General features: G+C 35.6%; 1 protein-coding gene across 1 annotated transcript in view; it reads left to right on the forward strand.

Annotated features, from left to right (window-relative positions):
* The window catches only part of khdrbs3 (KH domain containing, RNA binding, signal transduction associated 3), a 54462-nt gene that overhangs the window by 26211 nt on the left and 4877 nt on the right, over positions 1-23374 (forward strand). The window contains exon 6 of the mRNA XM_088929497.1: positions 503-585. Coding sequence (XP_088785623.1) covers positions 503-585 — 83 coding nt within the window. The remainder of the gene's footprint in view (positions 1-502; positions 586-23374) is intronic.

Genomic DNA, 23374 nt, shown 5'->3' on the forward strand with positions numbered 1-23374 from the left:
GGATCTTCCTACACAACAGTGGATTTTGAAGTTCATTGTAATGAGTATCGTTTTATTTTTGCTGAGCAGAAACTCAGGTCCTTAATGAGACAATTTCAAGTTCATATGGGCTGTGGAAGAAGAACATGAGTGGACTGGCATGACAGACTGGCACTTAACATTCAGTAAAATGATGCAGCTGCAGTACATTACTATGAATTCAAGAACATTATATTTCAGGAGCAGTGTGTATTGAATTCCCACATATGGTGAACATACAGTACTTATTTCCCTGAAACATACCCAATTACTGTAATCAAGCATTACGCAAATTACATTGCATTCTCATTTTAACTAATATGAAAGTTCAGTTTATTTCTTTTTGTAGTCATGACCAACTTCAAGATATGTTTGGGTCATATACAGTATATTGAATATACTATGTCTTGAAAAAATGTTAAGTTGAAGACATATCCATAATATGAAAAAATAATGTTCTTTTTTTCCCTTTTACTGCCTTTAGGAATATGATGATGGATATGGAACAGCTTATGATGACCAAGGATATGACAACTATGACAACAGCTACAACAATCAAGGACAAAAGTAAGTTTGATGCTGGATTTTCAGAGATCAAAATAAGAGTATTCTTCTGGTCTTGATGCCATCTGTGGCATCTTATGTGTTATGTGTTTCTATGAAGATATGAATTGTTCTCTCATTTATTGTGCTGCACTTATGGTCTCCTTGTTTGATATAAAAATGAATTGAAATGGAACTAGAATGAATATGTAAGATTAGGTAGCTTGTTTCACTCACTTCCAATATTTCTTTATTTTTTATTTCCTCATTTCTTTTATTTTAGAATGTGTCTTCAGCTTTTGTATCTCTAACATCAAGAAATGCACAGAGATGAAAGAGAATAATATTGTGCTGTACTTTGCAATCAGTTTTTGACTAAACATATTTTAATTAGATCTTTGGAACTGATAATAACCTACAGAGGAACAAATTAAAATATTTTTTTTCTTTCATTTCAATAGTGATTTGATATAGTGTAATTTTTTCAAAAGGCATTTCTATTAAAATGCTTTACTTTTACATTATAAAGGTTTAAGAATTCAGAATGTTGTCACATCTGATTTTATTAAGCAGTGCCAGATAAAATCGCTTTTCACTTCCCATGGAGAGTCATTATTTTTTGTTATTACTAGCTCGGCAGTTGAGAGATGCGTTGCATCAGAAAATACTGAAATATTCGGTCCGTTCCTACTCAGTTTTTAATGTAACTGTTGAAAATGTAAGAGTGCAATTCAGAAGTGAATAATTAATTTTAAACATGATAAAACTAAAGTGGTTCAAGTCAAATGCTGAATGAGATTAAAATGAATTTGGGATGTAGTAAACATAAATAAATTATTGAATGGTATTTCTGAAGATCACCAATGCATTTCACATATAGGCACATGTAAATCTGATAGTTGTATCCCAATGCCATCTGCAGTGGAATGTTATGTTGTAAATTGTCTAGTAGATCCTCACTAGATTATCGTGAAGTCCTTTCTTTATCACTACTACCTGTTTACTGTGCTTCTTATCAGGGATACATGTCAAACTATATCAGGTATTAAGACATCAGTGATTTTGGAATTTTAAGTCCATATTTGACCAAAACCAAAATTGAAAGAGGACTGTTTACATTTACTTGGTTTAATGATTTTTAATTTTTCGGATATTTCCCCTTTTCCGCACTCATGTATTATCCCATTTGAGATTAAGTAGCTTTGAATAGAGTGTATTTAGAATAGAGACTGTAAACAGTATACCGCCAAAACATATAGTATGAATATTTTATACACCTTGTAACAGAATGGGGGGAAAGAATAGAAGGGGTGGGCATAGCGTGGAACGTTTTGTGTCCCTGGCAATTTTAATTGCCAGTTGGCATTTACTGGGGACAACTGATCATTTACACTTAGTGATATGTAGTGATTTCCTACTTCTCTCTATCTCTTGCGTATAATAAGGTGCAGAAATCACAGTTCTTTTGTTTGAGACCTGTACCTGGAGCAATGTCTGAGAAGGAAAAAAGGCACAATAATGGTAATGTTGACAGCTGTAGCTTACAAGCAGAAGAAAATAAAATGCTACAGAATGTTAATCTGTTTTTTAAAAATCTTCCCTTTTATAGTCAGTGAAGGGATTAACCCCACTGGCTCAATAGATAGGATTCTCACAATGAGTATAGTTAGGACTCCTGTGGGAGATAGTTCTATGTTTTTTTTCTAATTCTGACCAGAATAAAATCTATCACTGCAAAAACAAAAAGCAAGATTGTAAATAAACACTGTGATACCAATCCAGAAATGCCAGATTTTGTGTACAATTTCATATGTACAATAGAGTAGTAAAAGCCAGCCTGTTGCTACCCGCAAATCCCTAAGCATTACAACTATACAGTATATCTTAAAATATGTTACAGATCCTCTATTTTAAATACAGATTTTAAATGGAACATGATTTTCAACAAAGGATATTGTGTATTTTTTTTTGCATTTTAGTTTCCAATACCTTACTACATTTGATTGTACTTCCTTGGGAGCTGTCACGGAGTATTGATTTCTTTACAAATGCCAGGAAGCTATCATTTGCTTAGTGTCATATAAGGTCAATGGCTTTGTTTTGGGTTGAGGCCTGCTTGTTTCAGTGCGTTTCTTTGTTTGATCAATTGAGTTTTTATGTGTGCTCCAGCTCAAGACTTCATGGTAGCTTTCAACAAGAAAACTGTACTTAAGCTAAGACATTATTAGGATGAGCTGCAATGGTAATGGAAGCTTTAAACCAAAAGACTGTATTGCCTTGTTTTGTGCTTTTCTGAGCGTGATTTTCAATGTTTTCTTTGTGAAGAGTCTAGTTGGAGACAGGATTTCTGAAGGATTGTGTCTCTAGGCCTTCTCCATGGATTCATTTTTGAAAAGATTCATTTTATACAGTGTAGGTTTGAGGGGCACATCTGGAATTGCTAGCTGTTAGATGTGCAAACTGTGCTGCTAAAACCATGCCCGGAGTATTCTGCTATTTGTTTTAAAAGCAGCATCTCAGATAATGGCAGTAGCTTAAGGCAAAAAAAAATAGATTCCATCATGAAGGATAAAAAAGCTAGAGGCCTAACAGACTAAAAAAAGATTTCATATGGCTATAGACTTGGTAGTTAATTGAACTAAGACTACTCAGCCATCCCTTTACAGAGTATTTGTTTTCTACAGTAGTTAGTTTAGAGGTTAGAAATGTACAGGAGTGCTTCTTTTTTCTTTTGCTTTAGTCCAAATTGTGTCACATATTTAAAAAGTCACTATGAAAAAACCACACAGTGCCTAATTCGCCTTGTTTGATATTTATTTAGAATGGTCTCCATCTCCCCGAGTTAACACTTGGTCTGTTGCAATAGGTTTTTCTCAACTTTGCACATGAAGATGAAGCAATATTTGACTTTTTATTTACTTTGCAGAGCTCTTCAAGTTATTGGGGAAACATCATTGTACAACAAACTTCAAGTCATGCATCAATTTATGACTTGATAGCCCTGATTTAGATGAGGGCTCTGACAGACCCACTCAAGTATTTTTTATTTCTTAGTCACTGAAGTGTAGATTTGGCTGTGTGCTTTGGGTCATTGTCATGCTAAAGAATGAACTTCCATCTCCATTTCCACTTTCTTGCAGAGGGCAGTAGGGTTTTCCTGAAAAACCTTTTCTCCATTGTTTTTCCCTACTATCCTGACAAGTGCCACGGACCCTGTTGGCTAGAAATATCCCCATGACAAGATGCCACCACCACTATACTTTACAGTAGGGATGATGTTTTCAGGTAATGTCCTGTAGATTGTAAGCATAAAATAGCTTTACAATACAATAGCTCTTCAAAAGCTGTTTCTTTGCAATCCGTTTGATCAGTCTCTTTCTTGCTTAGTTATTCAGTTTGGAGGGATGGCCTAATCTAGGAAAGGTCTTGCTTGTGCCATATGCATTCTACTTCTTAATAATAATCTTAATCATACTCCAAGGGGATAATCAAGGCCTTTTGATTTTTTTATACACATCCCCTAATCTGTGCCTTTTTCCACAACTTTGTCCCAGAGTACTTTTGAAAGCTCCTCGGTGCTCATGGTTGAGTCTTTGCTTTGAATTGCACGACCCAGCAGGGGAACCTACAGGAGCTGTGGAATTTCTCCTGAAATCATGTGGATTACTACAATTTTAACAAAGATTAAGACCAATTAACATGGTATGTGACTTTAAAGGCAATGTGTTACACCTGAGCTAATTCACTTGCTATAACAGTGTTGGTGGACATTTACTGTATCCAACCAAGATATTTCAGTATTAATTTTTAATTTCTAAAAAATCTAGAATAATTTTTTTACTTGGAAGTTGTCAGGATGTGTAGATAAATTCAAAAATAAATAATTGCAAGGTGTAAGACAACAAGCAGTGTAAATTGAAAGGGGGTGTAGACTTTCACTGTATATGTATTGCACTGTATACCTAATGTGTATGCTTCACTGTATACAGTATGTATTACACCAGTGGTTCTCAAACTTTTTGGACCAAGTACCACCCCTAATCCAACCAAAGCATCCAAGTACCACCTACAAGTCATCATCTCATAGGAACCCCAGAAATTCTCAATGACCAACATGAGCGCGCGTGCACACAAACTCACACATACATATAATAAATATTATAATAATAAAATTTATTTCATATAGTGCCTTTAAAGGTGGCTTCTCAAAGTGTTTTACAGAAAAAAAACAGTAACAACAACTAATAAAAAAGCACCATTTCAGTGAGAGGGGTGAGCCTGTTTAGTCGAGCAAAGCAAATGTGAATTAATTTTTCGAGCCTTGATAAAATTCACAACAGAGTCTAACAGATTTTAAATCGTCAGGCATTTTCTTGACGGCAAAGGTCTTGCGGTGGATGTTGTGATGCGTCCATTAATTTCTGGAGCAACCTCTCTAATTCGTGCAACTACACCGTTATGTCGGCTTGTCATTGCTCTAGCACCGTCTGTACAAACTCCGACACATTTTATCCAGTCGATGCCATTCTCTTCGATAAATTCATTCAGAAGCTGAAATATGTGCTCTCCTGTAGTTCCTGTTGGTAGCGGCTTACAGAACAGAAAGTCCTCATGGGACGTACCCTCAAACTCGTATCTAACGTAAACGAGCAAATTGGCCAAATCGACTACAGACTCATCTTATTGCAGTGAAAAACATCTGCTCATCTTAACGCGCTCTATCAGTGTACTTTTGATATAATCCTTCATTTCAATAATTATATGAGTGACTGTGTCTTTCAGGGGGAGGGGGGCAGCAGGTCAAGCTGTTTAGCAGCTTTTTCTCCACACATAATACGTGTCAGCTCTTTTGCCAACGGTAAATACGGTTCTTCAAAAATAGTGTGGCTTACCTGCTTTAGCAATCCGCAAGCTTGCATTTTTCCGGGTTTCCGTTTTTATTTCCGTATTTATTTAAAGTTTTTATTTCATGCGCATGGGAGCAAAACACAGAGACGCTCGGTGTATTTTTCTCAAATTAACTTAGAACAGTTCTTAAATATTTTTCTGTTATCTATCACACTTTCCTGTGCTCACAAGATTACCAGCGTTCGTAGCATGTATTTCTATGCATTCCTGTGTTTACAACTTGGCATTGTTCCAAAATCACGCACATTCTCCTACCTCCCTATTTGCTGGAGATACAGTAGCTTTTTTAAAATACAATTGGTCACTTGCATCCGTAGCAGGCATTCCTATAGAGTGGTATAGAATTACAGAGTATCTCTTGTGTCCACTGAAGTATTAGCGCGCACTGTATCGCAGTACGCAGGCTGCGTATTCGAGTTTAAAATACAAAATACAAAATATGAAAACCCGTCCCGATTTTTCAGCGCACACGACACAGTTCCAGGGTCTTTTGGCGTACCACCTGGCGGCACTCCACGTACCACTGCCGGTACGCGTACCACAGTTTGAGAACCACTGTATTACACTGTATACAGTACAGTATGTAAGCAGAAATGGTAATGGAACAAGAGAAGTAGCCCTAGACTAATCTTTAGCTTACATTTACTACAGTCTGTTTACAGTCTACAGTGTTACATTTACTATGATGTAACAGATAATTACAAAATAAACTCCACAGTTTAAATTAACTGGGTCGAACTGTAGAATCAGTCAAAAGCAATTTTTGCGTTCTTATTATTTCCTGGAGTAAAGTGGAAAAACGAAAGTATTTTTTCAGGTTTGTTCACAACTTGGGATGCGGTTGGGGAAGATATTTCCCCCACAATTGCTTTTTAAAAACATAATCTTGTTTGGAAGGGGAGGTTGTCATGAAATATGTGGTCACACATTTTGGCCGTAAACAGAACATTTTCTCATGACTTTTATAGTCTGTCATGTTAAAAATTATATGAAGGAAACTTGTGTTTAACACAGTTCTGAGAATGAGATCTACAGCTCTTTGTAAAAAAAAGGATTGAAGGAATATCACAAAAGGAAACATTTCTTGCTCCTGGACATAAGATTCTCAAAAATCTTTATTATATATGACAACAGAGCAGAAAGACACCCGTTTTAGCTAAATAGCTGCAGCATAATAGCAGCTGTCAAAAGCTTCAGTTGTTGCCTTGTGTGGATTTTTCATGACTCAAAATATTATTGTCATATTCCATACTGATTGAAATTCCTAAAGGCTTTCTGTATTCTTTTCATGATGCTTTGTTTCCTTTGTTCTTGACATTTTGCCTTTAGTGTGAGTGCATGCACAGTGATGTACACAAATCCTGATGCACACATGAACACTACTTATCCCTTACAGCTTTCTAAAAGATTAATATATAATATTCAAAAAACTAATATTTAAAAAGGAGTCTTAGTTTTTTAATACATGATACCCAGATAATGTTTCTTGACTTTAATTACAATAGTGCATAAAGCTTTGTAAATGCCTACTTCACAACAGCTGAGTGGCACTTAAATTGCTCATTCCTGTAAGTGTTAAAGAGATCAGTTAGCAATTGGTAAGCAATTAGATGCTTACATGAAGAAAGCAAGTACTGTATTGTTATTTGTTCCAGAATTTCACAATGGCATGTAGTAAAAAGACATAAAAGTTTAGAGAAAATGTGCTTATTCAGGAAACATAAAATGCAGAATTTAAGTCGGGGTCATATTTTATCATCCTTCTTTTATTTCTTTTAGCAAGGTTGCAACATAGTTTGGATATCAGCCTTATGGCCCTAGTCTGCAGGATTATATGCTGTAGTGTTTCATAGCCATTCAGGGACGCCAAATATGTAACGTTGTGGCTCTCTGAAGGCACCAGTTCTGTAGGGTTTGGGCATTTACTGAGACAATTATCAATTGTAGCAGTAAATCACAAAGTTGATTCTTTTGATGGCTTTAGAATCCAACCATGCGACATAACTCAAACAACGCACACACACAGGTACTAATACACGAGGATACATTTATTAATACATAGAATATGCATGTAAACCTAACAGATCTTATCGAGAGGGTTATCAGAATACAAAAGATATATATTCAATCAGTTACGAAGAGTTACACATATCAAGAGGACATACGTTCAGTATATCATTCATTAAGACCGTTTCGTAAATGAACTTGGTTATAACTTCTACATTAGATACTCAAAACAAGTACATAACTCTTAGGAATTAAATTGATATCAACTGGTTGGGATAACAATTGAATTCTCGAGCTGTAATGCAGTGAAGTTGAATACTCATCCAATTTCTGGGGATTCAGATCTCCAGCGGGCACAAAGAAACAGTTGCAGGCTGTTGCTGTCCAATCCGCGCTCTCTGGCTCCGTGCCAGGCTGTGCTGTGCGGCTTGCGACGGTGCGCTGCTGATGCTCACTGACCGGCTAGTTAGTGTTGGCTTTAACTAGCAAAGTTTGTGCACAGGAGAAAAGATGACTGTGGATCCCAGCAAGTCAGGAAGAGGACCGGTTCGTTCCTGATGAAGAGCTAGTTCTGAATAGTGATTCAGCTGTCCACAGTTCTGACCTGTTCACGAGGCCTGCTGCTGGTTACTCTCTGGCAACCTCCACTCTAGACTCTTAGAACAAAGGAAAGTTCTGGCACTCGGACACACTGGCCGTTCCGTGGTTGTCCGGGCTGAGTCTCAGGATGGTCAGGAGGCGCGCTGCGAGAATGTCCTGCCCTTGGGAGCCTTCTGCTCCTGGGCCGTCCTGCCCTGGAATTCTCCTTTGAATTCCCTTTAGAACAGTCCACAGAATCCTCTCCAGAATCTTACTGAATCTTGTTGAATCTCCCCTTCTGAATCTCTCAGGCTCTCTGTGTTGCCTGTTTTTTTTTTGAGGAACTTCAGCTCATTCATTGGCTGAAAGTTCCATGGGCATCAGAGTCCCACGTGGGTTACTCGGCCCTACCAGTCCCTGATTGGTTGATCAAGGTGAGATATGAGTCACTTACTGCTGACACTTAGGAATGCAGTCCAGATGTCCATCTGGCACTCCCTAGACAGATAGGCGCCAATGGATGACCATTGATCATGATAGCCAGACTTAGCTAAGTGCATCCCCCTTTGGGAGCTGTCCTAGGACCTTAAATCACCCTGCACTAATGGTCTCTCTGTGGCTGCACCACAGAGATGAACAGAGAAATGGGGCCTCATTTGGGAAGCTCAGAAACACTTAATTCTGCCTTATTATTAAGCCTCGCCGCTACAATGCTATTCCAGGAACAGATTGCAATTGTGTATGTCAGTGTCCTAGTGAAGTGGGTCTGACTAGGAGGCTTTCAAATCTCCCTAAGGGAAATTCAGACTTGATCTTTGAAGTCTATGGGGTCAGGGCAAGGTAGATTTGTATTGACTTGACTCTCCCTGCATGTATTGCATTTACAGTATGCCGTGTACTGGTGTAGCATTGTGTTTAAAAACACTGCTTTTTTTGGGAACATGAAAATGGGAATGGACAAGTGTAGCGTTTTTGGAGAATTGTGATACATCTGCCGAAATGTTATTTTCCTGACAGACCACCTGCTATAATCCCTTCGTATCCCTAAATATACCCCCCATCATAAATACACATAGATACACAGTATTGCACAGGGAGGAAACGACATAATAAAACTAAATAAACGGAAAGAAACAGTAAGTTTGTTAAGTGCATGTTTTACAGATTTCTGGTTGAGACAATTAAGTATTTGTGCAATAAAGTATGAATATGAATCTTGTTTAGTCTTGGAATACCATTGAAGAAAAAATCACTGTGGATGCTCATAGTAACACACACAATAAGAGGTGATTGATTGTAATGTCATTATGTATACTGTGCTTCCCCTCTCCTGCCTGTGTATTATGGACAGGTGACCTTCATCTGGACTTCTGAGTCCAAATGTCTACCTCTTGGAACTATAGACAGGGGAGCTTTTATGGATAGTTTGTCTCTAGGTGTGTCACAATTTACCCAATTTATTGGATAAACATCTTCATTTGTGTCATAATCCCAAAGCATGTTTATCTGGGACTCATGCAGAATTTCTATGAAGATTCAAGAATTGCAGAAGAATACTATTCAAATTATTCAACCAAGAGAATGTAATCCCAAGAGTAAACAATAACTGAAAGTTTCTATGTGAAAAACACATTTCAGAACCTTTAGTTATGCTAGTTGAATCACAGATTTTGATAAATGTTGTGCACATGAAAGCAGGTAGGCAGAAAACATTCCCTGGTGTTTTTACAAAGAAGATGAACAGACACCCAAAGATAATGCAAAGACATGGAGAAGACAGTCACTACATTGGCACTGATGTCAAATTGCTGTTGAGGTGGTGGAAGTGTAGATGCATTTAGATGAACAGTATACATGTTGACAGATGAGGATATATGACAAAAGATTAAAAAATTCAAAACAGAATAATCGAATGAAACTGAGGAGAGAGGATAGAAGATGTGCCTCTACATTATCTGTGATAAATTAGACCTTTCTTCCAGCTGGTTCCAAATACGGGATTTGAATTAAATTAAAGTTCTTTAGAATTTTTACTTGCTTTTACAAACAGGTTCAGCCTTTCTAATTCTAAAAAAAATGTGTTATGCTAATGCAAATACTTTGTTAGCAATACATTTTTTTGTAAAATCAATTAAATCAATATGGCCTATGGTTCAGAAAATAAAAAAAGAGTATAGTGTACAGTACATAAAATTGCACTGAGATGTGTTTATTCAATTGTAAACTTTATGCTCGATGTTAACATTTTTCACAGTGTTTTTTGTAAATCAGAACATTTCATTATCTAGGATAAAATATACATCTGTCCACTTCAGGGATAATTCTATAAAGAACTATAATGCTCCAGCAGGTCAAAATAACATCCCTACATTGCTCAAAGGAATTATTTCTCAAGCCAAAAAATCCTATATATCCATTACCATTTTAATTGGATGACTTCCAAATTTCCTCTAAAAGTGTCCTTCAAATGGTACTGAAGGGATTTCATTTTAAAGTGCTGTTTGTTATCCTTGAGCCAGGAAAGTTAGGTTGGGCATTTAAAGTTGTGATTGAGTGGCGTAGTTTTCCTGAGATTGACCACATACTGTAGATTATATATATCCTAACCCTACTTAGATTCTCAGGAAAGATTAATGGTTTAACCATGGACCATGATTATATGATTTGTTATCAACGTCAGTATCAACATATTAATCAAGTAAAAATTGCCGGATCTCCTCAAAAAAGCACCTGCTGTTTCAGCATGTTATGTGAGCTGCCATGTATGTTGGGGTTCAGATTCTCTGTGCTCCCCATCTTATTGGAGCACCATATCTCAAGCTGGAGACTGGAAGACTGGCAGAAGGCAGTAACAGTCCACCAGCAGGTTCAACAACCACAACAGAAACCACTGCTAGAGCACTCAAGAATGGAAGTAGTCCACCAGTATCAACATCAATACTGTGACCATAATCTGGCAAAATTTCTAGGGCCAAGACTAGATTTCCCAGCAGAAATTAGAACTCATCCCCAGTCTTCCAGAAGTGTTACTACTGTGTGGATGGAATGCAGACTCACTCCCAAAGTAAGAAAACATGTGGGAGCTGAGTTCCTCCTTAGAGTGACAGAAAAAGAATCAGCTGAGGATTCACATGCTCTGCAAGCAAAGGTGGGCCAGACCAGCATCAATGCATTTCTTAAGGTTTTAAGATGGCACACAACGTAAAGAGCCATCCTCCCAGGGCAAATCTGGGAAAGTACTTTTGCTCTTCCAACACAGTGGCATAAACAGATGCAGTCTAATTGCTGGACCGAATAGAACAGTCAGCATCCTGTGTTTGAGTGACTGCAACAAGAGATTTACAAGCTGCAAACTCTAAATGGGCTATAGTAAGTCATACATTTTCGCACCAAGAAAGTATGTTGCATAAAATACTTGATCTTGATGTGTCCAGTTAATCCTAAAGACTCCAGATTGACTAAATTCTGAGGCTGGTTGTGAGGGAGAGATTTACAGTATTTGGGTATGTAGGTTTGATATATAAATGTCTGTGGGGTAGGGCAATGTGTTGTAAGTCATTTGCCTATGAAACATTGGAATGCGGCCAGACATTTGAGGATAGGCCCTAGTGTCACCCTGCTTTGATGGAGCATAGCACCACATCAGGGCACACAGCTGTTGTGGAACTTTGATAATGAGTGAGGATTACATCAAATGCAGGACTGAAAGTGTGGCCCAGCCTGATAGGAGCATTTGGTAGTGATGCTTTGTTGGCTTCCAGGACCTTGCTTTTAGATAGCCACAAAGATCACAAAACTCCGTTCAGCAATCTGTCTCATACAATGGACCAGTCAAAGGCATTGGCTTCAACACTTGCTGGATAAGATACACTGCAAAACGCAATGTGTAGACAGGGCATATCTATGCACAAAACCCCCGAAACATCAGGTATCTTCAATGTTCAACGGTACTTGCTTTGATGTACTGGAGCTTTACTAAGGGGTTCAATTATAGGAGCACATCCATGAAACCCATGCAGCTTCACCAGCAAGGGAATAATGATAAGGCCTTCAATCTTTATAACATGTAGAGCAGACAGACACTCCACCTTCCAACACGAGACATGCTGTAATAAACCAGAAGGCATGTACCTTATCCAATTGAAGCAGTTGTATACTTTGGCAACTCAAAGATATTGTCTGGTGGCAGCACATGGGAGCCCATAATCAGAAAAGATGCATTGCATTTCAAAGAAGGGGGTAAGTTCCTAACATAAATGAATAGTGCACTGCAATGAGTGTGCAACTTAGAGCACCAAATAAAAGTAAAGGCAATTGATGTATTATAAGCTTAAAGCAAGATTCCTCCCTCTTCTCTCTCCTGCTGTTTGTTTTATTTTTTATAACATAGCTAGTGGGAGCACAAAAAAAACAATGTGCACATCTCATGAGGCCATTTGAGATTACTTGAGGTCAGAAGCTGAGACTTAAAAAAGGGAGATTGTACAGAATGCTAGAAGCTGTCTTAGATGAGAAAGAATTCTCCAGGCAGCTGATGTTTAGGTTATGGGGACCATAGAGGCTACGGAAGTCAAAAAGTCAGCAGGGATGCAGTGTGCTCAAGGGAATCTCAGCTAGCATGGACGTTGAAATAAAAGGCTGAATGGCATCATGTACAGTAGTATTCCCAAGACCATTGAGGTTCAAGCCAACAAAGGTTCAGAGTCACTAAGGGCTGTAAAGAACACACACTTTCAAGCATCCAGTGGACTGGGACAGCATTGTCTAAACTGATATACAGTAGATTCAAACATTTTCTATGCAAAGAAGGGTAGGCTGGAAGACATGGAAGGGTTCCATTTAACTGATATGAAAAGTTAGCTCAGTAAAAATCATTGATGTGTCGCATTCCTCACTGGTGATGACATCACTTCATCCATGACAAGGCTCATTGGCCGATGTCTCTGAAATATTCCATCACATTATTAAGATCAGATATTTCTAAAATTTGTTGTGAATTTATTATGCCATGAAGCAGAGACCTTAGTCTGCATTTTACTGCATTATCTCTCATATACAATGTATATATACAGTATTTTGTTAATGGGAACCAACACATTTTTTAACATAGCCGAACAGATGTTTAAATTGCACTTGGTAGCATTCATTTAGACTATACAGCAGAACAAAACTACATGATATCTAAAGACAAGAGATGATTTACCTGCTCTAGCACGTTTGACTTCTGATTGATCTGAGCAATTCCATTAGGCGTTTCAGGGAAAAAAAAAAGGCAATAGCATGAGTTTCAAAAACATGACTGCATAATTATTTCCATTAAGAAGAGTTTCCCGTTTTCAGTTTTAAAAAGACATCTCCCAAGTTTCCGTTTGTATATTCTAGTTTGTGTTTCATTGTTCTATCTAAATCTACCATTGCATCTTCTACAGAGTTTGCTAATCTTCTTAATCTGGTAATCTGGTAATCATGCAAAATGATTGGTTTACTCAATACAACAACAAGTATACAACAACCTAGATCACTGATGTAATTCAAGAAAAGAAGAGATCCTAATACGGATCCCTGTGGTAATGTAATTTGAGCATTGACACCTTTGTGTTTTCTGTTAATTAAGTTCTTATTTCAGTTTTATGTATTTTTCATGCCTACCACCTTTATTTTGATTAATTATTTTTTAAATCCTTATTCATTCTGAAATTCTCATCTTATCAAATTGGAGTGTCCATTACTGTTGAAGCTTTTTCAAAGAAGTCTAACAAGTAAGTTAAGTAAGATCAATCTCTTGTACTGATACTGATACTGATTACAGTAGTTTAATTATAATTTATAATTATATTAATTACCCAAGCACCCCTCACACCCCAAGAAGGCTCCACAATATTCAGTATATTTTTATGAACTACCATAGTTGTATTGAAGTGAAATACTATTATTATTTTTCACAAAAGATGGGTAAAGTCTAGATCATTATAGATGATGCTACATGAGATACTGGTATGACTGTCACTAGACAATGAAAAACATCAGAATTTAGTTCTAAAAATATAAATAGGAATGTATTGTAAGTACAAAAATATATTTTCAATTATACTGTATTTGTTACAAAATCAAAATCCAAAGGAACGTTTAGGAGAACAGATGGTATTCCAGCTAAATATGCTTTGCATCTGGTTGAACAGATCACTGACATAGAACAACTTTATTAACCACTTTAAATTTTGAAGAATGCATTGTGCTTTGCAGTGTCTAACTTGCTTTCATTGCAGTTTCATTAATCAGTGATTCATATTTGTTATTGTGAAGCTTGTAATATGTGGGCATCAGATGCATCTCCTGATTTATTTAATTATTTCCCTATTTGTATGTACAGTATATGACATTTATTATATGTATAATTATTTTTAAAGATGCCACATTCTGACCTGTGCCCAGATATCTAAAATTCAATTTCCTAATATTTCCATTTGATGTTTTTGGCTGTCAGAGTGAATTTGAGTCCCTTGCTGTAAAAGCTGTTCCTCTAACTACCTCACGGCGAAGGTGTTAGACAATCTGTCTGGGGTGGTTTTAAGCCATGTCTTCATCCAGATCACTTCCATTTACATCTTAGGAATGTACTTAATAAAAAGTGACTGACGAAGCTCTGGTTTGCCTACAATGTATTTATCCTCAAAAGTGTTGTCAGCCAACCTCTCAAAGCAGCTTTCACTGTATTCTCTACAAAAGCACTTGCAAGTTCTTATAGATAGGATACCAAATTGACCCTCTTTTCTCATCTCCATCTGTTTTAATTTACATCTTTTGAAGATTTCAGCAGTATAAAGTTGATAACCATGTCAGATTTACCAAAGTCTACTGCTGACCAACATTTCCAGGTCATATGTGTTTTCCATAATACAGTACATCAATATTAAAGTAACAATTTCCTCAAATCAGTAAGTTAAGATAGATTTTAGTTTTCTCTGTTCTCAAGAGCCCAGATTGGAGAAAATGACACAGTTCGTCCATGGAGTTAATACCACATACACAGTAAATCAAGTCTTGCCCACAATTAAAAAATATTAATCTACTTGCCAAACTCAAAATTCAGATCCACTACTTGGTGGCAGTTTTGTACTAGGTAGATGCAAGAAGAGCCTGGCAAATACAAAACCACAGTTATGTTTGTGGTTTTGTATGTTTGTATGTTTCCAATTTGCATTTAGCTTGTAAGTACAAACGTGGCACCCTTTTTATACCTGTATCTTTGTGAAATTGTATATGGTTTACTTTACTTTTTTATTTTCATTGTCGAAATATTTCTCATCTCTGTGGGGTTCAACAGCTATGATCATCTCCTAATCAGCCAGACCTTCAAACTAGAAAACTAATTCTACACCCCACAGACATTTTCATTTGCAATCATGTGCAATCTTACCCTTGTTATGGACAGAAGGCTGGAGACAACTTCCATTAGAGTGTAATCCTATTGTACAATAAATTAGTAAGTCACTATTGCCCGTTGTTCAGCCATGGGGAAGCAATTTCATTTTACAGCTCAGGCTCCGATTTATTTTCTGTCCATGGATAGCAGCTTAAACCCAGGAATTAAGTATAAATGGAGCATTAAAGATGACATTGTCCACTATTGTCTAATCAAACAACCTGCTTTAGTAGCATTGAAGGGTTTTTTATGTATGGCCAATTCTTAATTTCCTTGTGTTGTTTTTCTTTATATTTTTGTTCTTTTGTTTTAATTCACTAGTTTTTTATGTCTATTCATTGTATCTTTCAAGCTATTATTTAAATAAATGTATCAACGATCCCTTAAGATCTCTGCACAGGTAGATGTTAATCATCTAAAAAATGAACTATATTCCTTTTTAAAATGGTGAAAATTAGGACTTCATTTTTCTGCAGACCTATACTGTACATATAATCATACTGTGCTATCTTTCTACAAATCTGTCCTGCAATGCAGGAGAGGACATAGTTGTTATTAAATGTAATTGTTTATTCGTGACAATTGAGACCATAACAAACTCTACAGAAGAAACAAAGAGCAGATGGAATTGCACTCTCTGTGTTCTGAAAAGAATGAAAGAGAAAGATGACACATGGCTTACAGTTTCCAGTAAAGTATACAAAAGCAATACCTGAAGGCCTCTAAAATATTCTGAAAAAGGCTTCATGAGCAAAGAGGATTTTAGCCACATTAAATTCACTAATGGGATAAAGTCATGATACTAACCATAAATCAGTACCTTGTGTCTTTGCAACCTTTCTTAATGCTCTCAAAGATTTGAAAGATTTATCACACAGGAATTGAAGAGTAAGGGTGGTATAAGGAAACAAAGTCCACCAGGGACATGTACTACATCATTTGGATTTAACGCTGCCATCTGCTTAATGGCACCAGGATGACTACATAGGTACTTATGATCAGCCATTCATGGAGATGACAGATGCTTCAGAGAGTTAACATGCCTAGGAAAGAGTGTTTGTTACTAAATTCCTAAATCTGTGACTAGGTTGTCTAATAAGCATTGTATTTATTTTTTGAGGTCTAAGCCAACTGTTAAGAAAGGTTATTATTCATTTGGCTTCCCCCTGAGAAGATGTGGAGAATAGAAAACTGAAAGGCATTGTTAATGAATGCCAGATCAAACCTGACCTTAAAAAGCCAGAGCATTATTGGAATTTATTAAAACATGAATTGAGTGCCTGCATGTCAGGAGTCTCTGATTTCATGGTCAGTTAATATGAATATAAAATATTATTATAGTTATTATTACAAATAGTAATAATAATAGTTATAGTAGTTTTAAATATTGTAGGGAAAGCTGCTTTGCTCATTATCAAAATATAATCAGATTCCTATTGTATATTTTTAGAACTAAATTCTGACTTTGAAGTTTTCATTGTCTAGTGACAGTAATACCAGTATCTCATGTAGCATCATCTATAATGATCTAGAAATAAAAATAATAATGAAAAATAGTGAAAAATAATAATAGTATTTTACTTCAATACAACTATGGTAGTTCATAAAAATATACTGAATATGTATTTAAATCTCTGTAATGTTTTATTTGAGGTAAACGCTAGGCCATAAAATAGAACAGTCACTTTGATTTTGAAGCTCAGAATATCTGTACATTAACAAATCCAGTTCTCTAATCTCCTGTTACCTTTACCTGTTATGAAATTATTCAAATAGACACACAAAAAGTCACTCATATTTTGTGCCTTTATTTTTGGAAAACACATATTGTGGTAGGATTAATATAGCGTACATTTTCTCGTATATATCAGCACACATGCTTTGTTGATCAGCTGATTGTAAGTCTTTCATTTAGCTGTAGTAATTAGAAGCATGTGGCTGTATTTGACTAAAGAGCATATTTTGCAGTTCATTTCACCTGGAACCTTGCCCTTCAGCATATCCCGAAGGAGTCCCTGACTGGGGTAATTGAGCAGAAAAGGACGTGGGGTGAGGAATGGCATAGAAATATTGACAAAGTGTCACACAATAACTTAGAAGTATCTAACTGTGTTTGGAATCCTCTTTTATTCGGCTAGAGTGCTTGAGTTTGGTAATAGATATTGAAGGTGTTTATCTGTGCCATGTGGGCGTACAATACACATTCCATTCCATTTGCTTTCTTATTCTTCAGAAAAGGTTGTAAAAATGTAAATACTCAGAAAGTTCAAATGTTGTTTCTGCGTTTTTATTTTTGGCTTTGAAAATAATTTTGTTAAAACAGGGAATGGGTAAAAATGTTAAAATTTGAAATGCTGACATTTATAATTCTGAAGTTCAACCTTCTAAAGGTTGTTTTGATTGTACTCTATATCTCAATGTGTAAAGACATCAGCTAAACTAATAATAAAAACACAAATGGCTGTTTTCTAGTATGCATGACACTGCATACTCAAATTAATTATTCAATTAAACTCAAATTATTTTTTTCCCAAATACAAACAAATCATGTTCAAATACAGTACATGAGGTATGACCACAGTCGGAATATTTATTTTTTCCTATTTAATTATATTATAAGGCAATATTTAATTCCCCTAGATTTTTTTGCTGTGTTATGTGGGCTTTCAGTATAATTTCTATGCTCATTCTTCACCAAAACAAAGTCCAGTTTAGACTTATATATCGAAGCATTTATCTGAGCCTTTAAGTTCCCTGTTATTGCAGTAATCTCAGAGGTCATTGCTGCCGTTTCCAATTTTACAAGCTTCATTTGTTGATCCATACACAGCTGTAGCAGTATTGCCATCTTAACACAAACCAGGAGAATCAGATTTGTTTCTATTTTATCTCAGTTAGAGAAGAAGAGTAAGACTGTGTCTTGGTATCTGCCATCTTGAGAACGCGGTATAAAATACGATAAAAACTGATCACAGAAGAAACATAAAAAATACAAAAAAGGATCACATTCCAGAAACTAGTTTCAGTTGACCATGACAACATGGAAGACTGCGATCTCTTCAGTAGTCTATTATGTTATGAGGAAATTCCCTTCCCTTCCATTTTTAGGATAGAAAATTCACTGGTCTAAAGTTGTTGTTGCTTTTGAATAATTCACTGACAAATATGATTTACAAATACCTGTAAATGTACTAATGATTAAGCATTTTAAAGATCTTGATGTTGCAATCTATTCATTATTACACTATTAACATTTTTTAAAGCAGTACTTGGAAAAACTGAAACAGATGGATTCAACCGAATAATGTGCTCCACTTTTAATTTTTAATTAAAATGTGCATACTGTTTCACATTTTTTTTACAGTATAAATCCATTTCTAAATTTGTGTGGAAGGAGAAGTGGCCATGTCGCAGAGCCCATTAACTACACTAAAAGAATGTCATGCCAGGGTAAACTAGAACTTGCAACCCTTGGTTTTTACAGAAATCGAGCACATTCCTACGAGGAACTGCTTTCCACCCGGGGCAATTCAGACTTGCTCACGTCATTTATCCCAGCCTCCCTTGCACAATTAATGGGTGCTTTAAACATAAAACCACACTATATAAACCTTGTTTTGCCACTGGTGTGGTGCTCTGTCATTGAGTTCCTTTATGACAACAAAGGTGTGCTCAGCAGTACTTAACCTGTGCCACTGAGGTCTACTCTGTCCGAGTCCGCCTAAAGACTTTCTCCTGCTGAGTACCTGACCAGTCACTCCAAGTTCTCTAACAGTTTCCCACTTTGCAATTTGATCAGTCCTGATTACCGATGCCATTTTACTCTCTCAATCTCGGTCATTCTCTGTCCTACCCCCAGGCCACCTATGACGCTAGCTGCATCATAACAAAGAAATTCTTGGAAAAGGTGAATTATCTTTACCAAACTTCAAGCCTTATTTTCAGACATCTAGATAGCACACATACTGTACATAGTTTGTATTATCGCTGATACTGGTGTTTTGTTGTAAAACATAAGGAGAAAATAAGGGGATTACAATATTATGTAGAGCACTATACTGGTGTGAATGTATTTGCATTTGTCTATTTTTCAAAATTTAACTTTTCAAAAACTATGCTTTAGCATCTGCAGAAGACTGATCTGGTAAATCACTTTCTGTCACATGTCATGAAAGACAACTGTCTTTGGATATCTTGGATCTCCAATCACTCTAATTTACTGGGGTCTTTTTATGATCATAAAACAAGTTTAAGGGGTTCCTGTTGGCACAGAGTTTCTCTTTAATCTCTTACATAAATTGTTAAACATAAGATAGAGAAAAAGAGGATTGATGTAATCACATGTTACTCATCTGTTGAGGTGCTCAGTTGTTTTAACTGGTTATCAGTTTTTTATTTTGTTCATAGTTCTTATTTGAATGCTCGCTGACGTTTCATAATAGGTCTCAAAGAATTACGGTATATGCCTTCAGTGTGTAAGAGGCTCCTTTGTCGACATTATTTGGTAACATTCAGATGTGACTTTGTCCTTGGGGCAGGTTTCTTCAAGATAATTTACTGTTCTGTGAGGAATATTCATTGTTCTCCAGTGAGTCTTTTGTTGAATGACAATTCATCCCTAGTTTATCAGTGGAGCAGAGGTGGATCTGACTGATTGATGTTAGAGCTCTCAAGATGATGCTTGCTTAGAGCTAGAGGCCTACACATTCCTTTCTCTGACATCACTGGACTCTCTTCTTTCTTGATATGGACCTTCATCACACCGTACTGAAAAGGGCATTGCAGCTCTACAGTAACTGTGGTATGCCTGTAATGTTGTATTTTTTTTTGTGTGTTTGCTACTAAAGTTTTTTTTTAATTGTCTCCTGAATATTTATTACAAAGTTATTAACTTGAAGGAGAACTTTATTGTTCTGTTTATGGAAAGTGAATGAGGTAACCATGAAAACTACCTTATTTTAAAAAGGATGATACACGGTGTGTGTTAACTATTTGTTTACACTGTCCTTTTATCTGATAATATCTTCAATATTAAATGGTAATAGGATAATTATGAGAGAGGTCATTAACCCAGCTTTCATGAGGATTGGACATAGAATAAAGCAGGCCTTTAAAGGCCAGATTTTAAGAGGTGAGATTAAAAGAAAATATGAAGGAAGTCTTAAGGAGAGTACATAAGATAGTATATAAGCAATGAGGGAGACATTCTAGAAATAAACAAGAATCTATCTTGGTAATGTAAGTATTGGAAGTATACTGTATTCTTAAGTAAAGAAATTTGTTCTCTTACATATTTGTGAAAAATAATGATTTCATATTTGCGGAATCCACTGGTTAGAGAAATATCTCATTGTTTAGTGATGCATTGTTTTGAAAAGTGGAATAGGTTCTCATTCATTTTGTATTCATTTTATGAGACTTGAGCAGTATCCCTATTTAGTAGGACAAACATTCCCTCTTTGGCCTTTCAAGGTGATTTGTGTCTCACTTTAAGGGAGAACTCTGTTTTTGAATACAATAATTATTATTACACTACTAATTACAAATGACAAATATCTATGTATAGCAAGTGTGGTATATATTTGTGTAATTAAATGTAATAAATTAAACATGTTTTTTTTAATTACTAAGCTGTGCTGATGAAAACAAGAGTACATATGCAGGTTGTAATTATTGTTTATGTTAATTTTTATTGTTTATGTTTATTTTTATAGAAAGCTGCTTTCAAGATGTGATATTGGATACTGATTTGATATTTCTTAATTAATGATTATTCATAGCTCTATGTCTGCATTTTTATAACTGCAGCATTACATTCAAATACACTGTGTTTGTAATCCTAAACAGATTTTTTTCTCTTTGCTAAAATCCATGCCTTTTCTTTCCCTGTGATATATTATAATATCTGTTTACATTCATATAATGATAGGTTCTCTGTGTAGTACCAAAAATATGGCTTTTCAGACAAAAAGCCATAACTAAAAAGCCAAAGCTACTCAGAATAGCTTTGGAGCACAGACGTAATCTTATTTTTCATATTGTAACTGCCTGTAACTACTGCACTTTCAGTGTTTTCTTCTGGATTCATGTTCTAAAAGAGGAAAAACCTTTCTGTCACACAAAAGATTGACAGGCACAGGAAGTGGGCTCAGCTGCAATAGGTCTTCCAGGCATGATGACAGTCTTCCAATAAATTATCAGACTCTGTCCTGAATGATGGCAGATGTCAGTTCAAAATTGTTTGTCACCGAAGCATTGAGGACCAAAAAACAGCTGACCTCTTTTTATTTTTGATGAACTCTCTTATCCACCAAATGTTTACTTTTTTAGTTGAGGTAGGTTTCAGTGGATAATACATATCACTAGGAATAAAAATGTACTATGGAGATCTACATACTTCATGGATGTTTCATTTATAAAATCTCTTCTTTAGAAATGATTTAGTCCAACATTTTCTCCATGGTAACTGATTATCTATCAATATTCTTTGTAAACATAGAAATGCTGAGTAGTATTAAGGAAGCTCAGCTTGGATTTTCTTCAAAAATGTCTACTCTCATTCATAACAATTATCTTTTCTCTAAAATGAGCTATCCATCTCTAAAATAAAGTAGCAAGAAGCTAGGAAAAGCTAATAAATGTGTGTTGGTCACACTGCATTAAACATGCTTGCTTCAGATATGTATATCAACATGACTTATAATGAGCAACATTTTATTAAATGAAACTTGGTTGATGAGTTGCAAGAAGCAGGATATAATGTAGAAGATGTTGTTTGAATCCTGAAAACCCTTGTACTCATTAAAGTTTGTCTTCAAAACAATATCTGGCCTTGAAAGATAAAATGAGCTTGATCAGAATGGAACCTGCAAATGCCACTCCAACACTGACAGATGATTGATTTATTTCAGTTATGACATGCCATATAATTTTAATTAAGCTGAGTAATTATTTTTAAAACATATATTAGGAGTTCAACATTGGATGTTAAACTGTTCAGATGAAATGTTTCTTTCTTAAAATTACTAACTTGATTATTTTTAATTGCTGTAAACATGTGGATTGTTTTCCATAGAAACAAAACAACTACTGTATGATATTAACAAAACAGCAGGATGATTTTTGTTTTTTAAAACAATTTATAATTGCAAATACAATACAGATAGTCCTCGACGAAAATGTTTTGCTCCTTAAACCATAATGTAATGAATACAATAATGTAATGTAATTGCATATTCTGCAATGAAATGAAAAAACACTTTTCTTTTTAAATAGTTATATAATATAAAATAGTAATATAGACTCGATACAAAAAATATAACAACTCATCGATTAATTAAGTAATGGATGTAATTTAAGGAAGAGGTATTTGAGGTATTTAAATCCCATACAGCCATAAGTAGTTTTAATTTATGAACCCTATACTGCATGTACTGTATATGTACAAACTTATAGCATTTTAAAATTATTTTACAGTCATTTTCTGTAAAGTCACATTTGTGTAAGTTGAATGTTACAATGGGCAGTGGCTATATATTTTTAAATGTGATTCATACTTTCCTTGTAAACCCACTGTATTCTTAATTAAGTCAGTAAGTGTTACAACTAGATATTTGATTATTTTTTAATTCTAAAGTCATAATATTATAATAAAATGTTTAAGCCCAGCTAAGGGAGTCAGCGATTAAGCATAACATAACAGTTAAGCAAAAGTAGAAAAGCATTAAAAATATACAACTATTTCAGTTCTGGGTAATACTTTTTTTCTTTACAGTCTATCTGTCATGTATTTTTCAGTTTTGACTCACATCAACACATCACCTGGAAGCAAACCCCTTGTTCACTATTGTTTTGTTTTTTGATTTTTTGTGATTTATTTATTACTGCTATCAACAC

This window comes from Atractosteus spatula, chromosome 12 (assembly GCF_055471065.1).
Source record: "Atractosteus spatula isolate fAtrSpa1 chromosome 12, fAtrSpa1.hap1, whole genome shotgun sequence".
Taxonomy (NCBI): Eukaryota; Metazoa; Chordata; class Actinopteri; order Semionotiformes; family Lepisosteidae; genus Atractosteus; species Atractosteus spatula.